The sequence below is a fragment of the Rhinoraja longicauda genome, chromosome 30 (assembly GCF_053455715.1).
Source record: "Rhinoraja longicauda isolate Sanriku21f chromosome 30, sRhiLon1.1, whole genome shotgun sequence".
In the NCBI taxonomy this organism is placed as follows: domain Eukaryota; kingdom Metazoa; phylum Chordata; class Chondrichthyes; order Rajiformes; family Arhynchobatidae; genus Rhinoraja; species Rhinoraja longicauda.
The window spans coordinates 24,097,019-24,119,474 of NC_135982.1; the positions used below are offsets into that span (position 1 = coordinate 24,097,019).

General features: G+C 44.5%; 1 protein-coding gene across 1 annotated transcript in view; it reads left to right on the forward strand.

Annotated features, from left to right (window-relative positions):
* The first annotated feature begins 8,869 nt into the window (after positions 1-8,869).
* The window catches only part of LOC144608020 (pleckstrin homology domain-containing family G member 5-like), a 55,802-nt gene continuing 42,215 nt past the window's right edge, over positions 8,870-22,456 (forward strand). Inside the window, exon 1 of the mRNA XM_078425246.1 lies at positions 8,870-8,958. Coding sequence (XP_078281372.1) covers positions 8,914-8,958 — 45 coding nt within the window. The 5' untranslated portion in view covers positions 8,870-8,913. The remainder of the gene's footprint in view (positions 8,959-22,456) is intronic.

A 22,456-nucleotide genomic window follows, 5' to 3' on the forward strand; every position in this document is an offset into this window, starting at 1 on the left:
TGGAGTCTGTTGGCTCGTGTTCTGATGTAGCTGTTTTCAGCTCCCTGGCCTCACCCTGTCCAGGGAAAGATTACTCAGCACTGTCTCTCGATTAATCCCTGTCACCAGTGCGTATACACAGCTCAGACGAATGAAAGTTACTTTGTCTCTGGGTCATTTCAGTCTGCATTCCTCATATTCCTGACATGCGGTTCAATGGAGAAATTAAAACTGAGTACAAGGCGGGTGGTGATAGGATTAGTTCTGTTAGAACACTTGATGGACCTGCCTGTCTGCATTACATCCTGACTTTTGATCTCACTGTTCACTTCCAAAAAACAGCAGCAACATGGTAAAAATCACAACTTTAATTTGTAAAGCATCCTTGAGTCACTTTCCAGAATGTTATCAAACAAATGGTGGAGCAGATGATGAAAAAAAAGTTAATGGATTTTTTGAAGTGTACTTTAAGGGAAGAGAGGGTATTTGTGAGGCACAATTTTGATCAGGGAAGTGTCCTACAGATTTTATAATCACGGCCTTACTTCAATGAAGCTAAGCAAGCACAGGAATCAAGAGCTACATATGACGGTCATGGAGGGGGTAGAACAGAATTAAAATAAATTTGACAAAAAGGGCGCCATTTGATCCATTGCGTCAATACTTGTCAATAAAATAACTAACTCGCCTAATCCCACTTTTTAACACTTGGAATGTAAGATCTTCAAATACACATCCAAGTAATTTTTTAATGTTACATTTTCTGCATCTACTCACCCTTCATGACCCTGTTCCAGGTCCCTGCCACCCTCTGGGTTAAGCATTTTTTTTCATTTCCGCTATAATCTTTTCATCATTACTATGCCCCTTTTGCTCAGAGAAACAGGACTTTCTTGTTTACTTTAATCTGACTTTCATAATTTGATTCACCTCAATTAATTCTCCCATCAGCCTCCTTTAACAAACAACCTTGGCTTTACTTTATTTCCTCATAGCTACAATTTTCCAGTCCAGCAATATCATCATAAATTTTGCAACCTTCTCCAGTGCAAGCACAGTTTCCTGCATGTGATGACCAGAACTGTACTCGGTCCTCAAAATTTATTCTAACCAGCAGTGCCAGCTTTTTTAGGAGGGCAGTACTATGTCGCACAAACAGCTTGGTAGAGGATCTTGGCCTCGCAGAAGTAAAGTGTAAGGCCCATTCTTTCGTATGTTTTACTGAACAAGTTGACAATGTCTTGGACCTCTGCCCCAAGCAGGCACAAATGCAAGCATTGTGCACGTAAGGTTGGGGTGACCTTGGTTCTGGAGTGCAGTCAGCGTGGGTTGTACAAATTCCCATTGGTTCTGAAGATTATGTCCACTCCCATGAGAACCAATATCAGCGTCTCTCTCCCCAGCACTGAGGCCGGAGTTACTATCAGTAGGCAATGTTGGGCTGGTATGTTACTTCTAAACCCGACACAGACAGTCTCCTGAAACAGACAGTCTATTTTTGGGGGGGGGGGGGGGGAGATCACCAGATAGACAGAGAACAAGCATAAAGCTTCCTTCAAGAAATACAACATCACCTTTGCCACATCGGAATCCCAGGCTCCATGCCCCTCAAAATGAACAGAGTATTCAGGAAGGAGCAATGAGAACGAGGCCATGCATCAGGAGCACAGAAACACTCTGCGTGGGTGGCAGCAAGAATGCACCACTTCACAAACCAAGTAACCACCTCCAACCCCATCTGTGAAAGAATTTGGGTTCCCACATTGATCTCAGTAGCCACTTTAGAACTCCACAAAGCTGGAGTGGGAGTTAGACACCTTTGATCCCGAGGGTCTCACCAAGAAGTGTACAGTTCTAGCATTGCTTCCCTGCCCTGATGTTCTTTGCCTTGCTTTATAACGTAATGCATCCTACATGCCAGTATGGTCTATGAAGGAGATGCGCGTCCATATTTTGTGTACAGTTTTGGTCTCCTAATCTGAGGAAAGACATTCTAGCCTTAGAGGGAGTACAGAGAAGGTTCACCAGTTTGATCCCTGGGATGGCAGGACTTTCATATGAAGAAAGACTGGATAGACTAGGTTTATACTCATTGGAATTTAGAAGACTGAGGGGGGATCTTATTGCAACATATAGAATTCTTGGGGGGTTGGAGGGGCTAGATGCGGGAAGATTGTTCCCGATGTTGGGGAAGTCCAGAACCAGGGGTCACAGCTTAAGGATAAGGGGGAATTCTTTTAGGACCGAGATGAGAAAACATTTCTTCACACAGAGTGGTGAGTCTCTGGAATTCTCTGCCACAGAAGGTAGTTGAGGCCAGTTCATTGGCTATATTTAAGAGGGAGTTAGATGTGGCCCTTATGGTAAAAGGGATCAGGGGGTATGGAGAGAAGGCAGGTACAGGTTACTGAACTGGATGATCAGCCATGATCATATTGAATGGCGGTGCAGGCTCGAAGGGCCGAATGGCCTACTCCTGCACCTATTTTCTATGTTTCTATGTGTGTGTGTGTGTGTGTGTGTTGATATCCAGTGGTTCAAAGGCATAAAGGAGGATGTTGATAGCAGTTGATATGAAGTAGGAGTAATTTATCCAGTTATAGGGGCGAAAATGGTGGCTTAGAAACAGTACAGATGCTAGGTACTCATCTCACAGCCGAACTTCAGTTGCAAACAGTTTGTGTTGGTTTCCAACAGTTGCCAGAAAGAGGGATGGAGTCAGAAGCATGAAGCAGCGTTAACAATTCAAATCAATCCAGTCTTCTCAGTGTGTTTATGTGTCTTTGCAAAGAGGTGCTGATAAGGTGAAGTTGCATTTTGATGGCATAAATGTTTTGAGATGATGTTACAGAGGGGCAATCTGTAGATGGGAAATTAGGAGGTAAAAATACTTCCTTGAAAATTACCAGAGACAAAGGTGCTGATACAGGAAGATAAGTTGTTAAGGGGGATTCTGTGCCTGTAACAGAAGAGATAACATTGTAAAAAGATGAAGGCAGAAACATAATTACAGCCGATGTTAAATGATGTGTTTTGAACAGATTCACACTGCTGTCTATGGGTATTGTCCTTGTTATTTCTGTACAGGAGTATCGCTACTGGTATGTATATAAAATTGAGGCATAGATGGCTGTAGACAGTCAGAACCTTTTTCCCAGGGAAGAACTGTCAAAGACTAGAGGGCATCAGTTTAAGGTAAGAGGGGCAAAGTTTAAGAAGATGTGCAGGGCAAGTTTATTTTATTCAGAGAAGGGAAGGTGCCTGGAACTTGCTGCTGGGGTGGCGATGGAGGTAGTGGTATTTAAGAGGCTTTTGGATAGGCACATGGATATGCAGGGAATGGAGGGATATGGATCACATGCAGGCAGAGGAGATTAGTTTAACTTGGCATAATGTTTGGCTTGGATATTGTCGGCCGAAGGGCCTCGAACTATGCTGTACTGTTCTATGTACTATGCAAAAAGAGGCATTAATACAATAAGGACCTATCTCTGAGAATCCATTTACGTCCCTCATTTTTTTCCTCTCTCTCCCACACTTTGGCTGTTGTTCTTTCTCTTGCTCTTTTCACCACACTTGCACACCAGAAATTGAGGGGCCGAAGCAAGTGTAATTTACACATGATATCCAGGACCAAATCAATCCCTCTGATGGGATATTTGAAGTCTGGATCTTATACAGCCTCTGAATGAAATCCTGTTTCTCTCTCAATGCAGTTGTTAGTTCTGAGAGCCTTCATGATGGCGAAATGGATTCCAGGAGTGTGTGTGGGAGCTGCTTACAAAGATCTGTTGCAATGAATGTTATTGACTGCCATGTGGGAGAGCTCTTGTTAAATACTGTGACTACTGTGCTACGTCCTAATTAGAGAGCAACTTGTTTGGCTCACTGTGTACTGGTGGGAGTTCTCCAACATAAATCTCAATGGGTTGACAATCTTTAACAATATGCTGTAGAATGTTCTGGACAAGACAAATAGATTTGCATGAATTGCCAAGTGATTTTCTGTTCTCCCTCATACATTGACTGATCTCATCACTGGTTTCCATAAACATCAAACAAAAGTATGTTTACGGAATATCTGTACTTGCTGACAAATCATTGCTCCATGGATTTTCCCAGTGTTCATCGCTGGCCCATGGATCTCTCCATGTTCATCATTCACCCATCAATCTCCTCTGCCTATTACTGAGCCAAGGATTTTCCCTTGATCACCACTTTCACATAGATCTTACCCTGTTCATCAGAGACTCGTGGTTCTTACCCTGTTCTACAGGAAGAGGTCCTTCGGCCAACAATATCCAATCTCACTGTGTCCAATAAATCTTCTCCAGTCGAGTCTTTTATCTTCCACAGTCAGAGAGTCATGCAGTATGGAAACAGGCCCTTCAGCACAACTCGTCCATGCGGATCCAGATGCCCCATCGATACCAGTTCCACTTGTCTGCGTTTGACAAATATCGCTCTAAAACCATTTCTATCCATGTACCTGCTCTTTTAAATGTTGTTATTGTACCTCCTCAACTTCCTCCTCTGGCAGCTCGTTCCATATATCCACCACCACAAAATGTTGCCCCTCGGGTTCCTATTAAATCTTTCTCCTCTCACCTATGCCCTCTAGTTCTGGATTCCTCTACCCTGACTACGTGCATTCACCTATCTATTCTCCTCATGATTTTATGCACCTCCATAAGGTCACCCCTCAGCCTCCTATGCTCCAAAGAATAAAGTCCTAGCCTGCATAATCTCTCCCTATACTTCAGGCTCTCGAGTTCTGGCAATATCCTTGTAAATTATTGCTTGATAAATCTTGGTAGCCCGTGTTGCTGCTTTGTTACTCTCAATATACAGCATTATTACCCTGTTACCATGTTACCATGAGCTACTACTATTCCTCTGCATATTGTAGAAAAACGGCATTATTTTTTAAAGTAAACTGTTACTATTTTGTCACCATTTTTTGATTCATTACTCCTAGTATCTTATCCTGTTTTTGTTACTCTCAGTAAAATTACTATTCCATAGTCTCAGAGCTCTGTACAACAGTGGTAACTATTCGTTCTCTGCGATTCTGTATAATTTTCAGAATCCTAGATTACTGCTTTGTCAGTCTCAATTTATTGTTTTTCTTTTGCTCTAGTTGTTTCTTGTAGCACTAAATACGATTTTGCATTCTGCAGATGAGCGGAGTTTAACAGAAGAGAAGATCCTGCTTTGTCAGCATCTGGAATGTGTCGACAAGAGGAGGGCTATTAAGGTAAGAAAACTTGCTACTTCTTGTGACTGATATGCAGATGCTTGTATGGCTGCATGTTTACAAAGTGCGTTGTAGTTATCCACCGAGCCTAGTTTGCATCTCGCCAGGCCCACAATGTCTACAGTCAAGTATCCTAAGGAAAGCAAATGTCCCCTCCAAGTGGGCAGCACAGTAGAGCCAAAGATTTGGGTTCGACCTTGACCTCAGGTCCTGTGTGGAGTCTTCACATCCCAAAGACTTGCAGGTTTGTAGGCTGATTAGTCTCTGTAAATTGCCACAAGTGTGTTGGGCATGGATGCGAAAGTGGGATAACGTCCAACTATCCATGGTGAATGGGTGATCGATGATGGCCATGGACTCGATAGCCAAAGGACCTGATTCCATGCTGGATCATTCAATCAATTCAATCAAATCACACATCATCCTGACTTAGCAATATATTGTCAGTCGTTAATCATTGCCTGTTGCAATTCCTGAAACTTCCCATCTAACTGCTTAATGAGAGAAGTGGCTCACCACAACAGTTTCAAGAACATTTAGGGATGAGTAATAATGCCGGCTTTACCAGCAGCACTGCACCCTGAAAAGTAATTATTATAAGAACTGATGTATGTTTGAGACAGATTTCGGACTTGTTTGCTATCATGATGCTTCCACTGGCAACGTTCGGGGAAGAATAGGGAGTTGCCCAGTGTCTCAGCCAAGATTCCTCCCTCAACTAACATGACTAAAAATGATTATGGATTCCGTTTTTTTTGTGGGGACTTACAGCACGTGAAATAGCTGCTCAGTTTGCTAATATAACAGCAATGTTTGCACTTTGGAAATCATTTTTTGGTCAGCGCTTTGCAGTGTTCTGAAATACTGGTTACGTTGCACTGTAAAGGTAGACTTCCAGGAGAACAGTTTAAAAATTGCAGATTTTTGAAATCTGAAATAAAAACAGAAAACGGAGGAAAGGCTCAGTTTCTCTTTCCACGGATGCTGCCTGACCTGTGGAGTGTTCCTAGCATTTTCTGTTTTCACTACAGCAGGTGTAGGTAGCCTGCTGACCATTAGATGGCATCGTCACTCTGCTGATCCCAGGAAGTAAGCCTTGGATTTCTGGGGGATTCTTTCACATTTCTTTTAGAATTTTAAGTGATGACCCCTGAAGAATCATCATTCATCCTACTTATTCTCACTCTTGGAGTGACATAAATTGCTTATCTCGCAAGCCTTGGCACCATCACTACATCTGGATGAGTCCATTTTCCTCCTCCCTCTGATCCTTTATCTTCTAGAAGGACTGGAATTACACAGGTCAGATACATGTCAGTGTAATGTCTTGGTTGCTAAACTGATCGCTCATCAAGTATTTGGAAATTTTCATGTGACTCAATCTCACATATGCTGAAATCATCATGGAGAATGTTACAGTCCTCTCTACAAAAGTGCATGCCTAGCAAGAGTATTCCCTGAAGATACAAGAGGTGGAAGATGCTGGTGTCTGGAGTATCCAAACAATCTGCAGGCGGCATCTGTGGAGAGAAATGAACAATCAATGTTTCCGGTCGGGACCCTTCAATAGACCAAAAGACTAGAGGAGAGATAGACGGTACAAAGACATGAAGCGGAGGTGTGGGACAAGAACAGGCAAGCAATAGGTGGGTCCAGGTGAGGAGGGGATGGTTGGCTGATGGAGTCAGGTGGGGGAGGGAGGGATGCAAAGAGCAACAAAGCTTGGGAGGTGATAGGTGCTGGCAGTAAAGTGCTTTGGCCTCAGCTCTAATCCTAGCCTCGAAGCTCAGGACAGGAAGGGATTTGTTGAGATTTGTTGTTTACATAAAGTGCGTAGCATTCTACTTTTGCAGATTTTAGCTATTTCTCCCAATCATTGTTTGGAGTGGGAAGGGTCATTCGGTGCCCAGTAACAGAGGAAATGTCAAAAATGGAGTGTGACGAGGAAAGTGTTTGAGAAAGTGTGCATGATGCACAATACATTGCTATCCCATGTCCCTGTAGTATTGTTCAGTTAGATCATTCATTGTTATAGGATTACAATGACTGCAGGAATTGGCTACCCTCAGGCAGACTTTATTGTGTTAAAATATCAACCTGAAAGGTAATTTTAAGGTTATCGGGATAAAAGTACCCCATTTCTTTGCGAAGGCAGATAAGGGTTAAAACTATGTTCAGTGTTTTTTTAGATTCTTGAATAACATGGGATGTTTTTGATTGTGTTAACTGCACAAGGGAAGTTCTCAAGGACAGGGGTTCTCAGGGGAAGTGTTCAAGTAATGTAGCTTGGGGATTCAGGGGATTGACGTTAGGTCGTGTGAATGTGTTTGCATGCAGACAAAGTTCAATATGGGTTTCTGAGGCCTGATACTAGTCGTGAGGAAGTTAAATGAGGATGGAGTATATTGGTCAATGGAAATGTCCAGAGAAAACAAGAGGAAATGAGTTCACTGATTGCCAAGGAAAGGAAATGGGGAGAAGGGGCAGGAAGGCCTCGGGCATAATGTCAAAATGGGAAATAAGAGAAGTCTCCAGAACTAAGGAATGGAAGAGAAGAGAGCAGAAAGCAGTCAGGAGGGATTGCATTATGCTGATAATAGAGATCCCCTCCACTCTCCCCCCTCTCCCCCCTCTCCCCCCTCTCCCCCCTCTCCCCCCTCTCCCCCCTCTCCCCACTCTCCCCACTCTCCCCACTCTCCCCACTCTCCCCACTCTCCCCACTCTCCCCACTCTCCCCACTCTCCCCACTCTCCCCACTCTCCCCACTCTCCCCACTCTCCCCACTCTCCCCACTCTCCCCACTCTCCCCCCTCTCCCCCCTCTCCCCCCTCTCCCCACTCTCCCCACTCTCCCCCCTCTCCCCCCTCTCCCCACTCTCCCCTCTCTCTCCACTCTCCCCCCTCTCCCCACTCTCCCCACGTTTCTTTTCCTAATCAGATGTGCAGCACTTTGGTCAACGTGGGTTGTTTTTAAATGTGCTATACAAATAAAATTGACTTGACTTGACTCTTCCCTCTCTTCCCACGCTCCCCACGCTCCCACTCTCCCCCTCCAGCGTTCAACGTCTGTCATTCAGCTCTGACTGAGGTCTTGGTATTTATAGGTATTGCAGCAACAAATAGTTTCAATGATACTGAATTCTTACTTCTGGCAAGAGGCAAGAATGTATTTTCCATACTGCTTTGGGTCCAGACTATTAAGGGTTAACACACCTGGGCACTGCTCCCAGCCGCTGTATGTGCAGTTTATTTGTGTGCACAGGATCCTCAGACAGTGTGTGCTGTATCAGACAGCCCCTCCCTGAGAATCACGCACTGCTAATCATCTCCTGTTGCTGTGTTCATTGAGTCGTTGCCCAAGGGAGTACAGGGAGAAAGTACAGTGGGGTTCCTGCTCACGCAGAGAGCTCCAACAACAACCATCGCTTTCCTACTGAAAATCTTACTGATATCGGGCTTCACCCTCTGGAAGATTGAAAATTAAAGCAACATTTACATCAGAAACATCTTTATTTTGCTCATCGGATCCTCGCAGGATCACAGCCTCTGGGAAACTGGGCTGCTAAACTTTTTTGTCGTTATGTATCTTTCCTGAGTTTTCTAAATTTAACACCAAATGTATTTGACTTGGTGATGAAGCAAGCGTTACAAGACACTAGGCCAAACCCAGCTCACCAGATGTCTGAGACTCTCCCGGACCCAAGCAAATTGCAGAACAAAGAGGTAAGTTTCTGAATGTTTGTTAATATACTTGCAGCAGTGCCGACGATGATGAATGGTGAATATGCCTTGGCTTGTCAGTTGGCTCAGTTGGTCGTACTCTCTCTCTGAGCCTGTCGATCAGTTCAGTGGCAGGTGAGGAATGAGATCTGACCTAAGCTGGTTCTCTCTGTTAAAATATGGGGTGGGGGTGGATATTTAAAAATCCCACGGGCGTGTTTGGATGTATGGGATTCTCCTGGTGCCCTAAATCAACATTAATTTCTCAGTCTATACCTCAGCTGACTTTCATTTCGTGGCACTTTGTGGAATCATTGTGTGTACAAATGACTGCCACATTTGTCTGTATTGCTGTGTTTTATGATGTAAAACCAGTTGAAAGTTTATGGCAGAACTTCTGAATCGTGGCATTAACAAGCTCATCGTTCTTCCCGAGTTGGTCCCATACATCACCTTCACCATCCTGTTCTCACAATCCCCAATCCTGCTTCCACCTTCACCAATCCAACTCATCTCACCTTATCTACTCTGCCTCCTTCCTCCCTCCTCCGCCATGCCTCTACACCCCAACGCCACCCCACTCACCATCGTGGGCCTTCATTTTCCCCCTCAATCAAACTCCCATCATCTCTTTTTTCCCCTTTGGCCAGGAGCTTTTCTTCCAGTCACAATGATCACAGTATTGCATTAATTTAAACTGTTAATTGTGCAGATGGCAAACAACAACCATCAACTTACAACATTGTCAGCCTTACCCAGGATGCACTCGATCCCTGCAGGGTCCATCCCATTAGCTCTTTAAACTCCCTAATTCTTTCCGTCTAACCCTACATATGCAACACTTTACTTTCTCCAACCCTGTTTCTGTTCTGCCCTCTTTCTACCTGCTGCTACTCTAACGGTGCCCATTCCTCAACCTTTCCCTCTTCCTGCCCCTTGACAGTTTACTTTCCTGTACTTTCTGACTGTACTCTCTCACCGAGCTCCCCTTATATTGAAGAGTGGTTGAATGGGGCAGAATTGGGGCTGCAAAGCTGGTGAGCATTGAGTTTCTTACTTTCTTATTCAACTGCAGGGAAGCAGCAAGAAACAGCTCAAGTGAATATTTTTAGGCATGAGTTCCCAGCAGCAACAGACCTGAACAATGGCCCCTTGCAGCTTGTTCCATTCTATTTGGTTTCTATTCTTCCTGCAGGAAACATCTGTCCCCTGTTTAAGCTTTCAGAGAGCCCTCCTCACCCATCCATTCCTTTATAAACATCCAACTCAGACAGTTTGCAGGCAGACTGTTTGAGCAGAGAATCTACTTTATCTTGCAAACCTACAACATCTTCATACACATTCATTCAATATTTAGGTTTGTGCACTAACTGTGTGCGGTGATGAACGGGGTGTGATATTTGCACTATGTGCCAGATTTATAGTTAAAGGGAAAGGGAAATCAGTCTGAGATAGTTACAGTGATAGTGAACAAAGACTGATGTGATATTTACTCCAATAGTGGGGGGAAATGAGTGATCACAATATTTTTCACATAATGAACAATAAGCAGTGGGTGATATTTGCTGACATTGAAGAGATGTATTTTTGATGATTGAGAAAAAACATTAATTGCATTAGTGTGCAGTGCGATTTCTTTGATGTGGATAGCTACTTTGGAATTTTAAGTTTCTTCCCAGGAAGTGTTATTTTCCTTTCTGGGAGAATTGGAGAGAATATTCTGCATCCCCTCCCCTCCCCCCTTCCTCCCTCTCACCTCTGTTCCCTTGACCCTGTCTGACCTGCTCCTTCACAGCTGGTTTGGAGCAAATTTTTCCTGGGAAGTAATATTTGTCCCAAACACTGAGAACACACGACAGAGAAAAAGGGAGTGATCAGCCTCACTTTGGCTGAACGCGCTCAAAAAATACTGGTGTGTGCTGCTGTCACCCAATGAGCCTTCAGAGAGTGGAAGCAGCAGACCAGTCTACTTACACTGTACGCACGCAGTGAGTGAGTGTTTTCCTTCTGACCACTCCAATCCATTTCAGGTTTATTTTGTTTCCTTCCTCACCTACTTACTCCGTATGTGAAAGAACTGGACTTTGGAATAATGGTCAGCTAATGAATTTAGCTGTAGAATGTTAAAACCAGCTTATATTTGCAGTGCAGTGACCTTTCATGAATGCATTATGCACATTGGTGGCAAAGTGTTTATTGCCCATCCTATCCCTATTTGCTATTGAGAGATAAAGTGAGTCACTTCCTTAAATTCCTCCAATCTTTTTGGTGAGGGTATTCTGGTACTGCCACGGTGCTGTTTGGTAGAAAGTTGTGAGATTTAGATGTAGTACTGTATTTCTAAATGTAGACACAAGGAATTGTAGATGCCAGGCTTTGTCCTGCCACTACCTCTCTTCCAGCTGTCTTCTCTCCCCCCTTCTCTCTCTCCTCCATTACAATCCATTTGAAGAGGTGCCCTGACTCGAAATGTCGCCTATCCATGTTCTCCAGGACTTTGTGTAATTTTTTTTAATATGTTTCCAATTTGGATGGTATGTAATTTGGAGGAGAACCTGCATGCACTAATGTTCCCATGCAATTATAAAAAGCTCATGTTGATAGTCCCTCTGGGGCCTTCCCTCTGCTGTCCCTTTTGATCACAACGAGAATCAAAGTTCCCTTCACGTGGTACAACACTGCAGTGTATGCTGGGAACCTGGCAGGGTTGCGAGATCCATATTCCTCAATGAAGCTGAGCTGCAATGGTAGCGTGCTATCCTCCCCTCGGTGCCTGGATGTTTTACAGAGACACGTGGAAAGACCATCTCCAGTCACAGTATACCTCCAGAGGGTTGCAAGGCCTTGTATTGTTGAGAAATATCACTGAGGTTAGGGTGTATATGGACTGGGGAAGTGGGATAAGGAATAGAAGATGGAACATAACTTGGAAACGTGCAAGTTGTTGCATTTTGGTAAGTTAAACCTGGGCAGACTGGACAGGGTTAATGACAGGGCCCTGGAGAGTGCTGTAGAACAGAGAATCCTAGGGATACATAGTTCTCTGAAAGTGGTGACTCAGCTAGACAGGATGGTGAAGAAGTTGTTCTACACACTTGCTTTCATCAGTTAGGGCACTGAGTATAAGAGTTTGGACATCATGTTGCAACTGTGCAAATTGTTGGTGAGACTGCACTTGATGTACTGTGCACTGTTCGGGTTGCTCGTGTATAAGAAGGATGTCATTCAGTTGGAAAGATTCACAAGGATGTTACCAGGACTGGATGGCTTAAGTTATAACGAGTGGCTGAATATGCTGGACTTTTTTTTGCTGGAGCATAAGAGGCTGAGGGGTGACCTTCCAGAGATAGTCTTTTTCCTAGGATAGGGGAATCTAAAACTAGAGGGCATGGATGTGAGGTGAGAGAGGAAATACCTAAAAGGGACCTGAGGGGCAACCTTTTCACACAGAGGATGGTGTATATATGAAGCAAGTTGCCAGAGGAAGCTGTAGAGGAGGGAACAACTGCAACATTTAAGAGACATTTGGTCAGATTCACAGATAGGAAAGATTTAGAGGGATGTGAGCCAAACACAGGAAAATGGAACTAGTTTGGATAGACATCTTGGTTGACATGGAAAAGGCCAGTTTCCTTTCCATTTGACTCTATGACCCTGGACGCAGAGTGAACAATGACCAGTTTGTATTTGCAGCAAGTTTGCAACTTCTGTGATGTTAATCCACAAAGAAATGGTTTGTGGGTTCAGAGCTGAAGGGAAATGGGTGTTCGCCTGGATCTGAAAGAAGATAGTTCATGATGTCAAAATGAACGGTGTGGTTGGGCAGTAGGGTAAGCAAACAATGTGAGTGGGTTGCTGCTGTGCTGTACGGTGCAGATCTAAAATTGGAATCAATGGGTGGAGGAATTATGCTGAGCACTGATTAATGATCGGACTAAGTACCTTCCCATCTGATCTCCTGTCTGGAAGGTCGTGCAGGCTCTGGCTTCTCTCCCATGATGCAACAGCCTGTTCTTAGTGGTAGCTACCTGTCCCCATATCGCACCTGCACACACACTTTCTGACACACTGCCCTGTTGTTTGGACCCCAGCTGATTTTGTTTTACCCACTCACACTCACCAAACGTGGCAGAGGACATGTGGTTGAGATTAGTTAGCATTAAAGGAGTTTGAAACTTGTTTCTTATGTCAATAAAGTCTACATTTCTGGACAGTTAAAGGGTGTTCAGACAGTGACCGATGGTGGATCTACAGTGATCTCTTTTTCTGACCCAGATTTACACTCTTTGTTGCAACTTCTAGGAACCCGACCAAGAATATGGAGGATATCAGGAAGTGGGAATTAAATAATTAAGTCACATTGAATTTTGAAATTAACATCCACCCAATATGGCGGGTTTGAATTGCGCAGTCCTGCAGTGACAAAACTAAAATGTATTTCGGTTCACCGTCCACCTCTCTGGTGCCTGTGAACTATTGCAGGGAGGACAGGAATGTCAGCTCACTTAAACATCTCACTTTCAAAAGATTTCCGCCCCACTGACTCCTCTATTCCCAGAAACTGTCATCTTTGGTGACAAATGGAGAGTTATGCAAGGCCTGTGTTTACAGTATTACTAAAATCTGAACATCTGATGTTTCAGACCAATAGAGAGGCACTAGTAATGACAAATCCTTTTGCAAGTTCAATGGAGATGTTCTCATTTTAATTTCAGTTTCCACAGAGCTCTGGACGGAAACCATGCGAGTAAAGCAACCAAAGTAGCAAGTGTTGGAAGGACTGAGCAGGTCAGGGAGTATCAGTGGAGACAAAAACAAAGTTAACATATCAGGTGGATGACCTTTTTCCATGGTTATTGCTTGAACTGCTGAGCACTTCGGGCATTTTCTATGTTTAATTCAGATTTCTAGAATCTGCAACTGTTTTATTGTCAATAAAGGGGACTATATTCAGTTGTGGACATCAAATCTCAAATAATAGATTGGTAGAGGTAGGAGCAGACTAGTTGATGGGATTTCAGAAATTAAAAACTTAAGACTCATTTCTTAAAAAAAATATCTTGTATACACTTTTGCAAGTTGAGGAGCAATCTAATTTGAAGTATTCTAGTCTAGTTAAATTTAGTGTCATAAGGACAAGTATGGCAAGGTACAGTTACAGTGAAAAACATGTTTGCAGTAGCATTACAGGCGCACAGACTCGGAAAACACACAGAAACATAAACTATACATAAATTCTACAAGACGGTATAAAGAAAAAGACTTTGCAAAAAAACCCTAGACATTACACAATTAGAAAACAAGTCCATGGGTGTGCAAGAGGTGCTCCATAGTGTTCCATTGCTAAAGTAAGCTTAAGGTTGTGCTGATCGGTTCAAGAACCTGATAGTTGTAAGAAAGCAGCCTTCCTGAACGTAGTGGAGTGCGATTTCAGGTTTCTGTACCTTCTATTTGATGGAAACAACAAGAAGGGGGCATGGCCTGGCTGGTGGTGATCCTTGATGATACATGCTGCCTTCTTGAGCTGGTGCCTCATGTAGTTGCTTTTTATGGTAGGGAGGGCTGTGTCCATGACTTGGCAGAGACCACCACTCTCTGCAGCCTCTTGTGTTCCTGTGCATTGGAAATGCCATACTAGGCCATGCTGCAACCATTCAGGATTCTTTTTACAATCCATCCAGAGAAGTTTGTTGGCGTATTTGGTGACCTGGTGAATCTCTTGAAACTTCTAAGAAAGCAGAGATGCTGGTGTGCCTTCTTCGTGATGACATCAACGTGCCAGGTCCATGACAAGTTATCCGAGATGTTAACAACCACGAATTTGAAACTGCTAACTCTCTTCATCATTGGGATGAAAACTGGTCTTCCAATTTTCCATTTCTGAAGTCAGTGATTAATTCCTTGGTTTGGCTGACATTAACCAAAAGGTGGTTGTTGCAGCACCACTCCACCGGGTGTTCTCTGTCCCTCCTGTGTGCTGATTTATCACCATCCATGATTCTGCCAACAACATTGGTGTCATCTGCAAATTTATAGATAGCATTGGAGCAGTGCTTGGCCACACTGTTGTGGGTATAAGGAGAATAGAGCAGGAAACTCGGCACACAGCCTTGACGTGCACCTGCATTGAAGGTCATTGAGGGGGAAATGTTGTTATCTATCCGCACTGATTGAGTTCTGCCAAAGAAGAAGAAAATAATCCAGTTGCAACGGGACGTACAGAGGCCCGAGTTTTGGACATGGATAAAGTGAACGCTCACAGTCTTTTCCCGAAGTTAGAGAATTCTAAAACTAAAAGGCACAGACGTGAGGTGAGAGGTTAAGGGGGTCCTTAGGGTCAACATTTTCATTCAGAAGGTAATCCATTTCTGGAAAGAGCTGCCAGGCAATAGAAGCAGATATAATTGCAACTTTTAATAGACATTTGGAGAGGTGTATGGATAGGATGTGGGCCAAATGCAGGCAAATGGGACTAGCCCAGATGCCAACATGGTCGACTTAGGCCAAAGGGCCTGTTTACATGCTGTATGACACTACACTGCCCTCTGATCACATCCCGTTTCTCAGGACACCCTCTCAACAGAGATGACCATTGATAATATAATTCACCACCACTTTCAATGGGCCTTTAATCAACTGAGGGGAAAAAGCATTTGAAGATCAAGATGCCAAATTTGTCACTAAATTTGCTGCCTATGCTGTGCTCCTGTATGCTTCTGAGATCTGAAATACAAGGCAGTGGAAAAAGATCACCAATGCTGCCTCTGGAATATCCGGATTAATGGGAGTCAAACAGCCCAGTGTCAATGCCCTCTTCTGGGCCAACATCTAGAATGATGTGGCCCCAGTTACACCCAGCTAACTACATTGGGGAAGCTACATTGTTAGCATGTCTGACATCAGACTCCTGAAAAATACATTCTATTCTGAGTTCTATCATGGGAAGAAATTACCAGATGGACAAGCAAAAGATTCAAGACTGTGCTCAAATTCTTTACGAAGGAATGCAAACATTCCCAATGACTCCTGGGGATCTCTGGCCGATGACTGGTGGTGGGTGCATGGAACGAGCTGCCAGAGGAGGTAGCTGAGCCACGTACTGTAACAATATTTAAAAGACATTTGGACAGATACATGGATAGGAAAAGTTCAGATGGATAAGGACCAAACGTGGGCAGGTGACACTTAGATGGAACAACTTATTTGTCAAAGGAACGTTGGGCCGAAAGTCCTGCTTCCATGCTGTTTGATTCTATAACTGCTCAAAGTAGAGAAGGAGGCTTGGAGATGGCATTAACTTATACATCAGGAGCAGTAGAAGATCAAACCACCTTGCATACAACCCTCCTGCTCCATCTTTGGAAGTGTCTGTGGCTTTCACCTCCTTAGCTCTCACATAACCAACAAAGTCCGTGGAAGTAAGTCATCCTCAATCGTACTGAAATTACCTAAAAAGAAGTGGGTGACAGAGGTGTAAATAGTGAGAGTGGTAACAAAGTGAATAAGACAACAAAAGGTACTGGTGCATTTGTGTGGTCAACTTTGCATATCGAGAGAGGCTGGAAGAATACTTATAGCAGAAATATTGATAAAGTAGGTAAAGTATTTTCAAAATAAAGTTTTCCATGAGCATACACCAATCTATTACTTCAAATAAAAATAACGAAAGTGTTGAAAATACACAGCAGGTCAAACAGCATTGGTGTCGAGAGAAAATGTTACCATTTGTTCTAATGAAAGATCATTGACCTGAAATTTTGTTTCACGCCTGTTTTGATCTTGTAGAGGTATCTAACACCATGAGGGGGAGCAAAGAGGGTAAAGGCACAAAGTTTTTTTCCCAGGGTGGGGGAATCAAGGGTTAAAGGGCATAGGTTTACGGTGAGAGGGTAAACTTTTTCACACAGAGGGTGGTGGGTATATGGACCAACTGCCAGATGAAGTAGTTGGGGCAGGTACAATAACAACGTTTAAAAGACATGTAGACAGGTACATGGATAGGTACGGTTTGGAGGCATATGGGCTTGGGGAAGGCAAATGGGACTATTTTGGATTGGGTATCTTGGTCGGCATGGAGCGAGTTGGGCCACAGGTCCTGTTTTCGAGATACAAGGGTCTATGACTGCAACCCATTCCCTCTTCTCTTTATCACACTTCTTTCAGCCCCAGCACCATGCTGTTTTCCATTCATCATATAGTATCCTTCTCCACAGCATTTCATCTTTCCCCTTCAAAGCACAGTGCTGAGAAAAGCTCCCCACCTGATTCATCCTCTTTGTGTTCATCCTGGGTAATGCGGTGCCACTTTGGGTGTTAGCTGGGCCACGTTTGGAGGCATTCTCAACTTTTGAATGTTCAAATACCACATTAAAAATGTGAGCATAAAATTTAGTGATGCATGGTCAAAGGTGCCCTCTTTCAGATCAGCTGATAAAGAACATCTCCCCTTTCAGGTAAATCCAAAAATTCTAATGACACTCTTGAAAATGAATGAGTGAGTTCTCTGGAGGTACAGGAGACTGCAGATGCTGGAATCTGGAGCAAAAAAAACCAAACTGCTGGAGGAATGCAACAGGTCAAGCAGCATCTGTGAAGGCAAAAAGACGGTCAATGTTTCGGGTTGAGGGCATGCATCAGGAATGAGTTATTTTGTTGTCCTTACCAACATTTACCCTTCAATCAACATCACATTAGATTTCTGTTATTGGGAGCTTGGTGTGCTCAATGTGCCAGCTGCATTTCTTGCAGAAAAATAGTGGCTACAATTTAAAGAATGTTTTAAAATCTTTGGGACATTCCTTGGTTTTGAAAGGTTTAGTTTAGTTTAGCAGGCCCTTCATCATCCCACCAAGTCCACACGGTCCATCAATTATCCATTCACACTCTTTCTCTTATCCCACTTTCTCATCCACTCCTTACGTACTTGGGGCTATTTACAGAGGCCAATTAACCAACAAAGTTGCTCGTTTTTGACATGTGGGAGGAAACCGGCCCTTCCAGAGAAAACCCATACGGTCATGGGGAGAACATGCAAACTCCACATAGACAGCATCCAAAGTCAATGTTGAACCTGGGACTCTGACTGTGAGGCAGCAGCTCTACCAGCTCCCCTACTGTGCCTCCCATCAGACAAACACAAGTCTTACTTGCCCTACACTATTGATAATCCATCTGATACTGAAGTAATGTTATAATACTTAGGTCCCTTTGTTATCTTGGCACACCTGACTCCCAAATGTTTCACTGGCCCTCCTGGTTGCAACAGTAACGATGATAACTGCACAGAATGCAAACCCAGAGAATTATTATTTTGGATCTTCCCAAAATTTTTAAAAAGGATGCTTCCATCGCCTTACCTTACCTCTGTGCGAGTGAGTGATCAGGCAATGCCGCAGGGAAAGCCAAGTGTGGTAGTGAGCCTGAACGATGCATTGCTCCTTTTGTATTAATGATGTATTGATGGGGAGTGTAAGAGTCGACAGGTGTATTGTGCTGCAGCATCAAAAGCTGCAGAGAAAGCAAGGTGGGGTGGGGACAAACGAAAAGAGCAGGTACTATTACATCCTCCGGAGATCAATTTAATGGGATAATCTTGCCCTTGTGTTGCTGGCTGAATCAGACCGTGCTGCAGTGAGTAATTGCAGAATAAAGACACCCAGTCATCCCCCAAAAGGATCGAAAAAGACCTTATGCTACCTTAATAACATATGGTTCAGGTGATTAGACAGCAGAAGCCTAGCTGGTCCTGGTGTTAGAAACTTGATCAAGTCTATGGCCTGTCTCCCCCAGAGTGTTTTATATCAATTACCCAGGTGTGGTCTTTTTTGCGTCTAAATGCATTTCATGCTTGGTTAGTCTGCTCCCCGTAGAAAATTAAAATTGTTCTTCCATTTAGTGTAGTTTCCCTTTCTCTCCCTTCCTTCTCTTCTCCTGAAGGTGCCAACATTTACTAAGGTTCCATCTGCTCCTCCTCCAAAATAATAATAATAATAATAATAATAATAATATTCATTTATTGTCATTGCAACGAGTACAACGAAATTAAAAAATAGCCAATCCTGACGGTGCGTACAAACATATATGCAATAAATGCAAAAACAAATAAATACAATTATATTAAGTACAAAGATTTTTTAACAGTGTTGCGTAGTGCAGAAGGTAGTGTTCAGTTCTCGTATGGCCCTGGGGTAAAAACTGTTCTTAAGTCTGTTTGTTCGGGATTTGATCGACCTGAAACGTCGACCAGAGGGCAGATGAACAAACAGACGGTGGCCGGGGTGGGATGGATCTTTTATTATTTTGCCTGCTCTACTGAGGCAGCGTAGGCTGAACAGGTGCTCCAGGAAGGGCAGTGAGCAGCCGATGATCTTCTGGGCCGTTGTGATGACCCTCTGAAGGGCCTTCCTGTCCTTTTCTGAGCAGCTGGCATACCATGTGGTTATACAGTATGCCAGCACACTCTCGATGGAGCAGCGATAGAAGGACATCATGAGCTTCTCCTGCAGGTTGGTTTTCCTGAGGATCCTCAGGAAGTGGAGTCTCTGCTGTGCCTTCTTTACTGTGGTGATGGTGTTGGTAGACCAGGTAAGATCCTCTGCGATGTGCGTACCCAGGAACCTGAAAGCGGGTACCCTTTCCACACAGACCCCATTGATGTAGAGTGGGTCGTATTCTACACTGGTTTTCCTGAAGTCAATTATAAGTTCCTTTGTTTTGGAGGAGTTCAGGACAAGATTGTTCACTGAACACCATGCTGCCAGCCTTTGGATTTCATCCCTATAGGCTGTCTCATCTCCTTCTGAGATGAGTCCAACCACAGTCGTGTCATCCGCGAACTTGATGATGGTGTTGGTGGGATGGGTGGGGGCGCAGTCGTGAGTGTAGAGGGAGTAAAGGATGGGGCTCAACACACAGCCCTGTGGTGAGCCGGTGCTCAGTGTAATGGTGGAGGAGAGGTGAGGGCCTATTTTGACGGTCTGGGGGCGGTTGGTCAGGAAGTCCTTGATCCATTGGCAGATGGTTTGGGAAAATCCAAGGTCAGAAAGTTTGGTGACCAGTCTGCTCGGGATGACCGTGTTAAAGGCAGAGCTGAAGTCGAGGAAGAGCATCCTCACATAGCTCCCCTGGTGTTCAAGGTGGGTCAGTGCAGTGTGAAGAGCAGTGTCGATGGCATCCCCTGTAGACCTATTTGCTCTGTAGGCAAACTGATGTGGGTCGAAGGTGGGTGGGAGGCTGGCTTTGATGTGCTGCAGGACCAGTCTCTCGAAGCACTTTGTGATGACCGGTGTGAGTGCTACCGGACGGTAGTCGTTAAGGCCGCTGATGACAGACTTTTTTGGCAGTGGGATGATTGTGGCGGACTTCAGGCAGGGAGGGATGGTGGATTTTAAAAGGGACAGGTTGAAGATTTTTGTGAAGACCTCAGATAATTGGTCTGCACATTCCCTCAGCACTCTGCCCGTCATACCATCGGGGCCTGCAGCTTTCCTGGGATTCACTGCTCTGAGCACGTGCTTAACATCATACTCCTGCACAGTGAAGGTGTTGCTGTCAGGTGCTGGAGAGGGTGTTATGTCTGCCACTGCAGCTTTCACCTCGAAACGAGCAAAGAAACAGTTAAGTTCCTCTGCCAGCGAGGCGTCGTCGTCGGCAGTCGTGCGGTTGCTGGTCTTGTAGTTGGTGATGTGCTGGATGCCTTGCCATACCCGCCGTGGGTCATTGTTGGTAAAGTGGTCCTCAATCTTCCTCTTGTAGGACGCTTTGGCATCCTTGATGCCTCTCTTCAGGTTGGTTCTAGCAGCACTGTATAGAGCTCTATCACTAGACCTGAAGGCGGTGTTACGGTCCTTGAGGAGAGACCTGACATCCTTTGTCATCCAGGGCTTCTGATTGGGATACAACCGGATACGTTTGTCGACGGTGACATTGTCAACACAGTTTTGGATGTAGCAGAGTACAGTTGATGTATACTCCTCTAAGTCCTGATCCTCAAAAATATCCCAGTTGGTCCTTTCGAAGCAATCCTGCAGCTGCGAGGAAGCTCCTTCAGGCCATGTCTTAACAGTCTTTATGGTGACTGGAGCTTTTCTCCTGAGTGGGGTGTATGCTGGAGTTAAGAATATGGACAGGTGATCTGACTGCCCCAGGTGTGGTAGTGGTGCTGACCTGAAACCCTTCTTAATATTTGAATAAACCTTGTCTAGTGTGTTTTTCCCCCTGGTAGCACATCTTATGTGTTGTTCAAGTTTCGGGAGAACTGACTTTAGGTCTGCATGATTGAAGTCCCCGGCTATGATGTGGGCTGCTTCTGGATATGTGCTCTGTTGTGAGTTTATTGCACCGAGCAGGTAGCCTAAAGTTGTGCTAGTGTTAGCATTCGGTGGGATGTAGACTGCTGTTACTATAACCCCTGTAAATTCACGGGGAAGGTAAAAAGGCCTGCATTTAACTGTTAGGAACTCCAGATCAGGAGAACAATGGCTATCCATGATTTGGATGTTAGTGCACCAGTTGTTGTGCACGTAAATGCATAACCCCCCCCCCCCCCCTTGCTCTTACCGGAGTCGATGTTTCTGTCCCAACGAAACGCTGTACGCCCGGCTAGCTCAATGGCTCCATCTGGGATAAGTGGATGAAGCCATGTCTCTGTTACTAAGAGAATGCAACAGTCCTCCACGAGTTTGTTTGCTGATATCTGTAGTTTTAGTTCGTCCATTTTGTTGATGATGGATCTGGCGTTGGTGAGAAACATGCTGGGTAGCGGTGGTTTGTGTGGCTGTCTCTTTAGCTTGGCAAGTATACCGGACCGGCGTCCTCGCTTTTGCTTCCTGTTTCTCCTCCGCCTGCGACGCCTGTTCGCGCCGACAACTATCCACGGAGAGCCCGGTGTCCTGGCTATCTCTTCCGGTATATTTTGCGGGTGTGGAAATTCGCGCATAAGGTCCCGATTGCACTGGAATCCTATGATCAGAAGATCCTTGCGGTTGTAAGTAGGATTTGCCTGATTTGCCTGATTTGCATGACTAAAATTGACTAACAGACATAACACAGATAACACACATAAAACGCACCGAAAAGGAGAGCTGTGAGCCGCTGCGTCCGTGCGCGCCGCCATCTTGCCGTCCGTGCGCCGCCGCCATCTGACAATGAACCAGGTCTCCCATGCCCCTGTTGTGAAATACCAGGAATGTAAAAACACATTGGGGGTTTTGTTATTGATTTATGTACGTGCAGCATCTTGAGCCCCAGAGCTGGGTGCAGTCAAGGTCATGGAATAATTTGTCAACCTGCAGCTTGTGTGAGGCTGATCTGCCCTCGAGCCTATTGAATCTGACCCAACTGCCAAGACACATTATGTCCTGCTCTGCTGCTCTCCTTATTACCCTGATTAGAGAGAGACTTTGTGTCATTCACTCTCTCTTTCTCTCTTCTATGCTCTCTCTCTCCCTCTACCCCCCTCTCTCTTCCCTCTCCCCATCTCCCCCATTCCCTTCCACTCCCC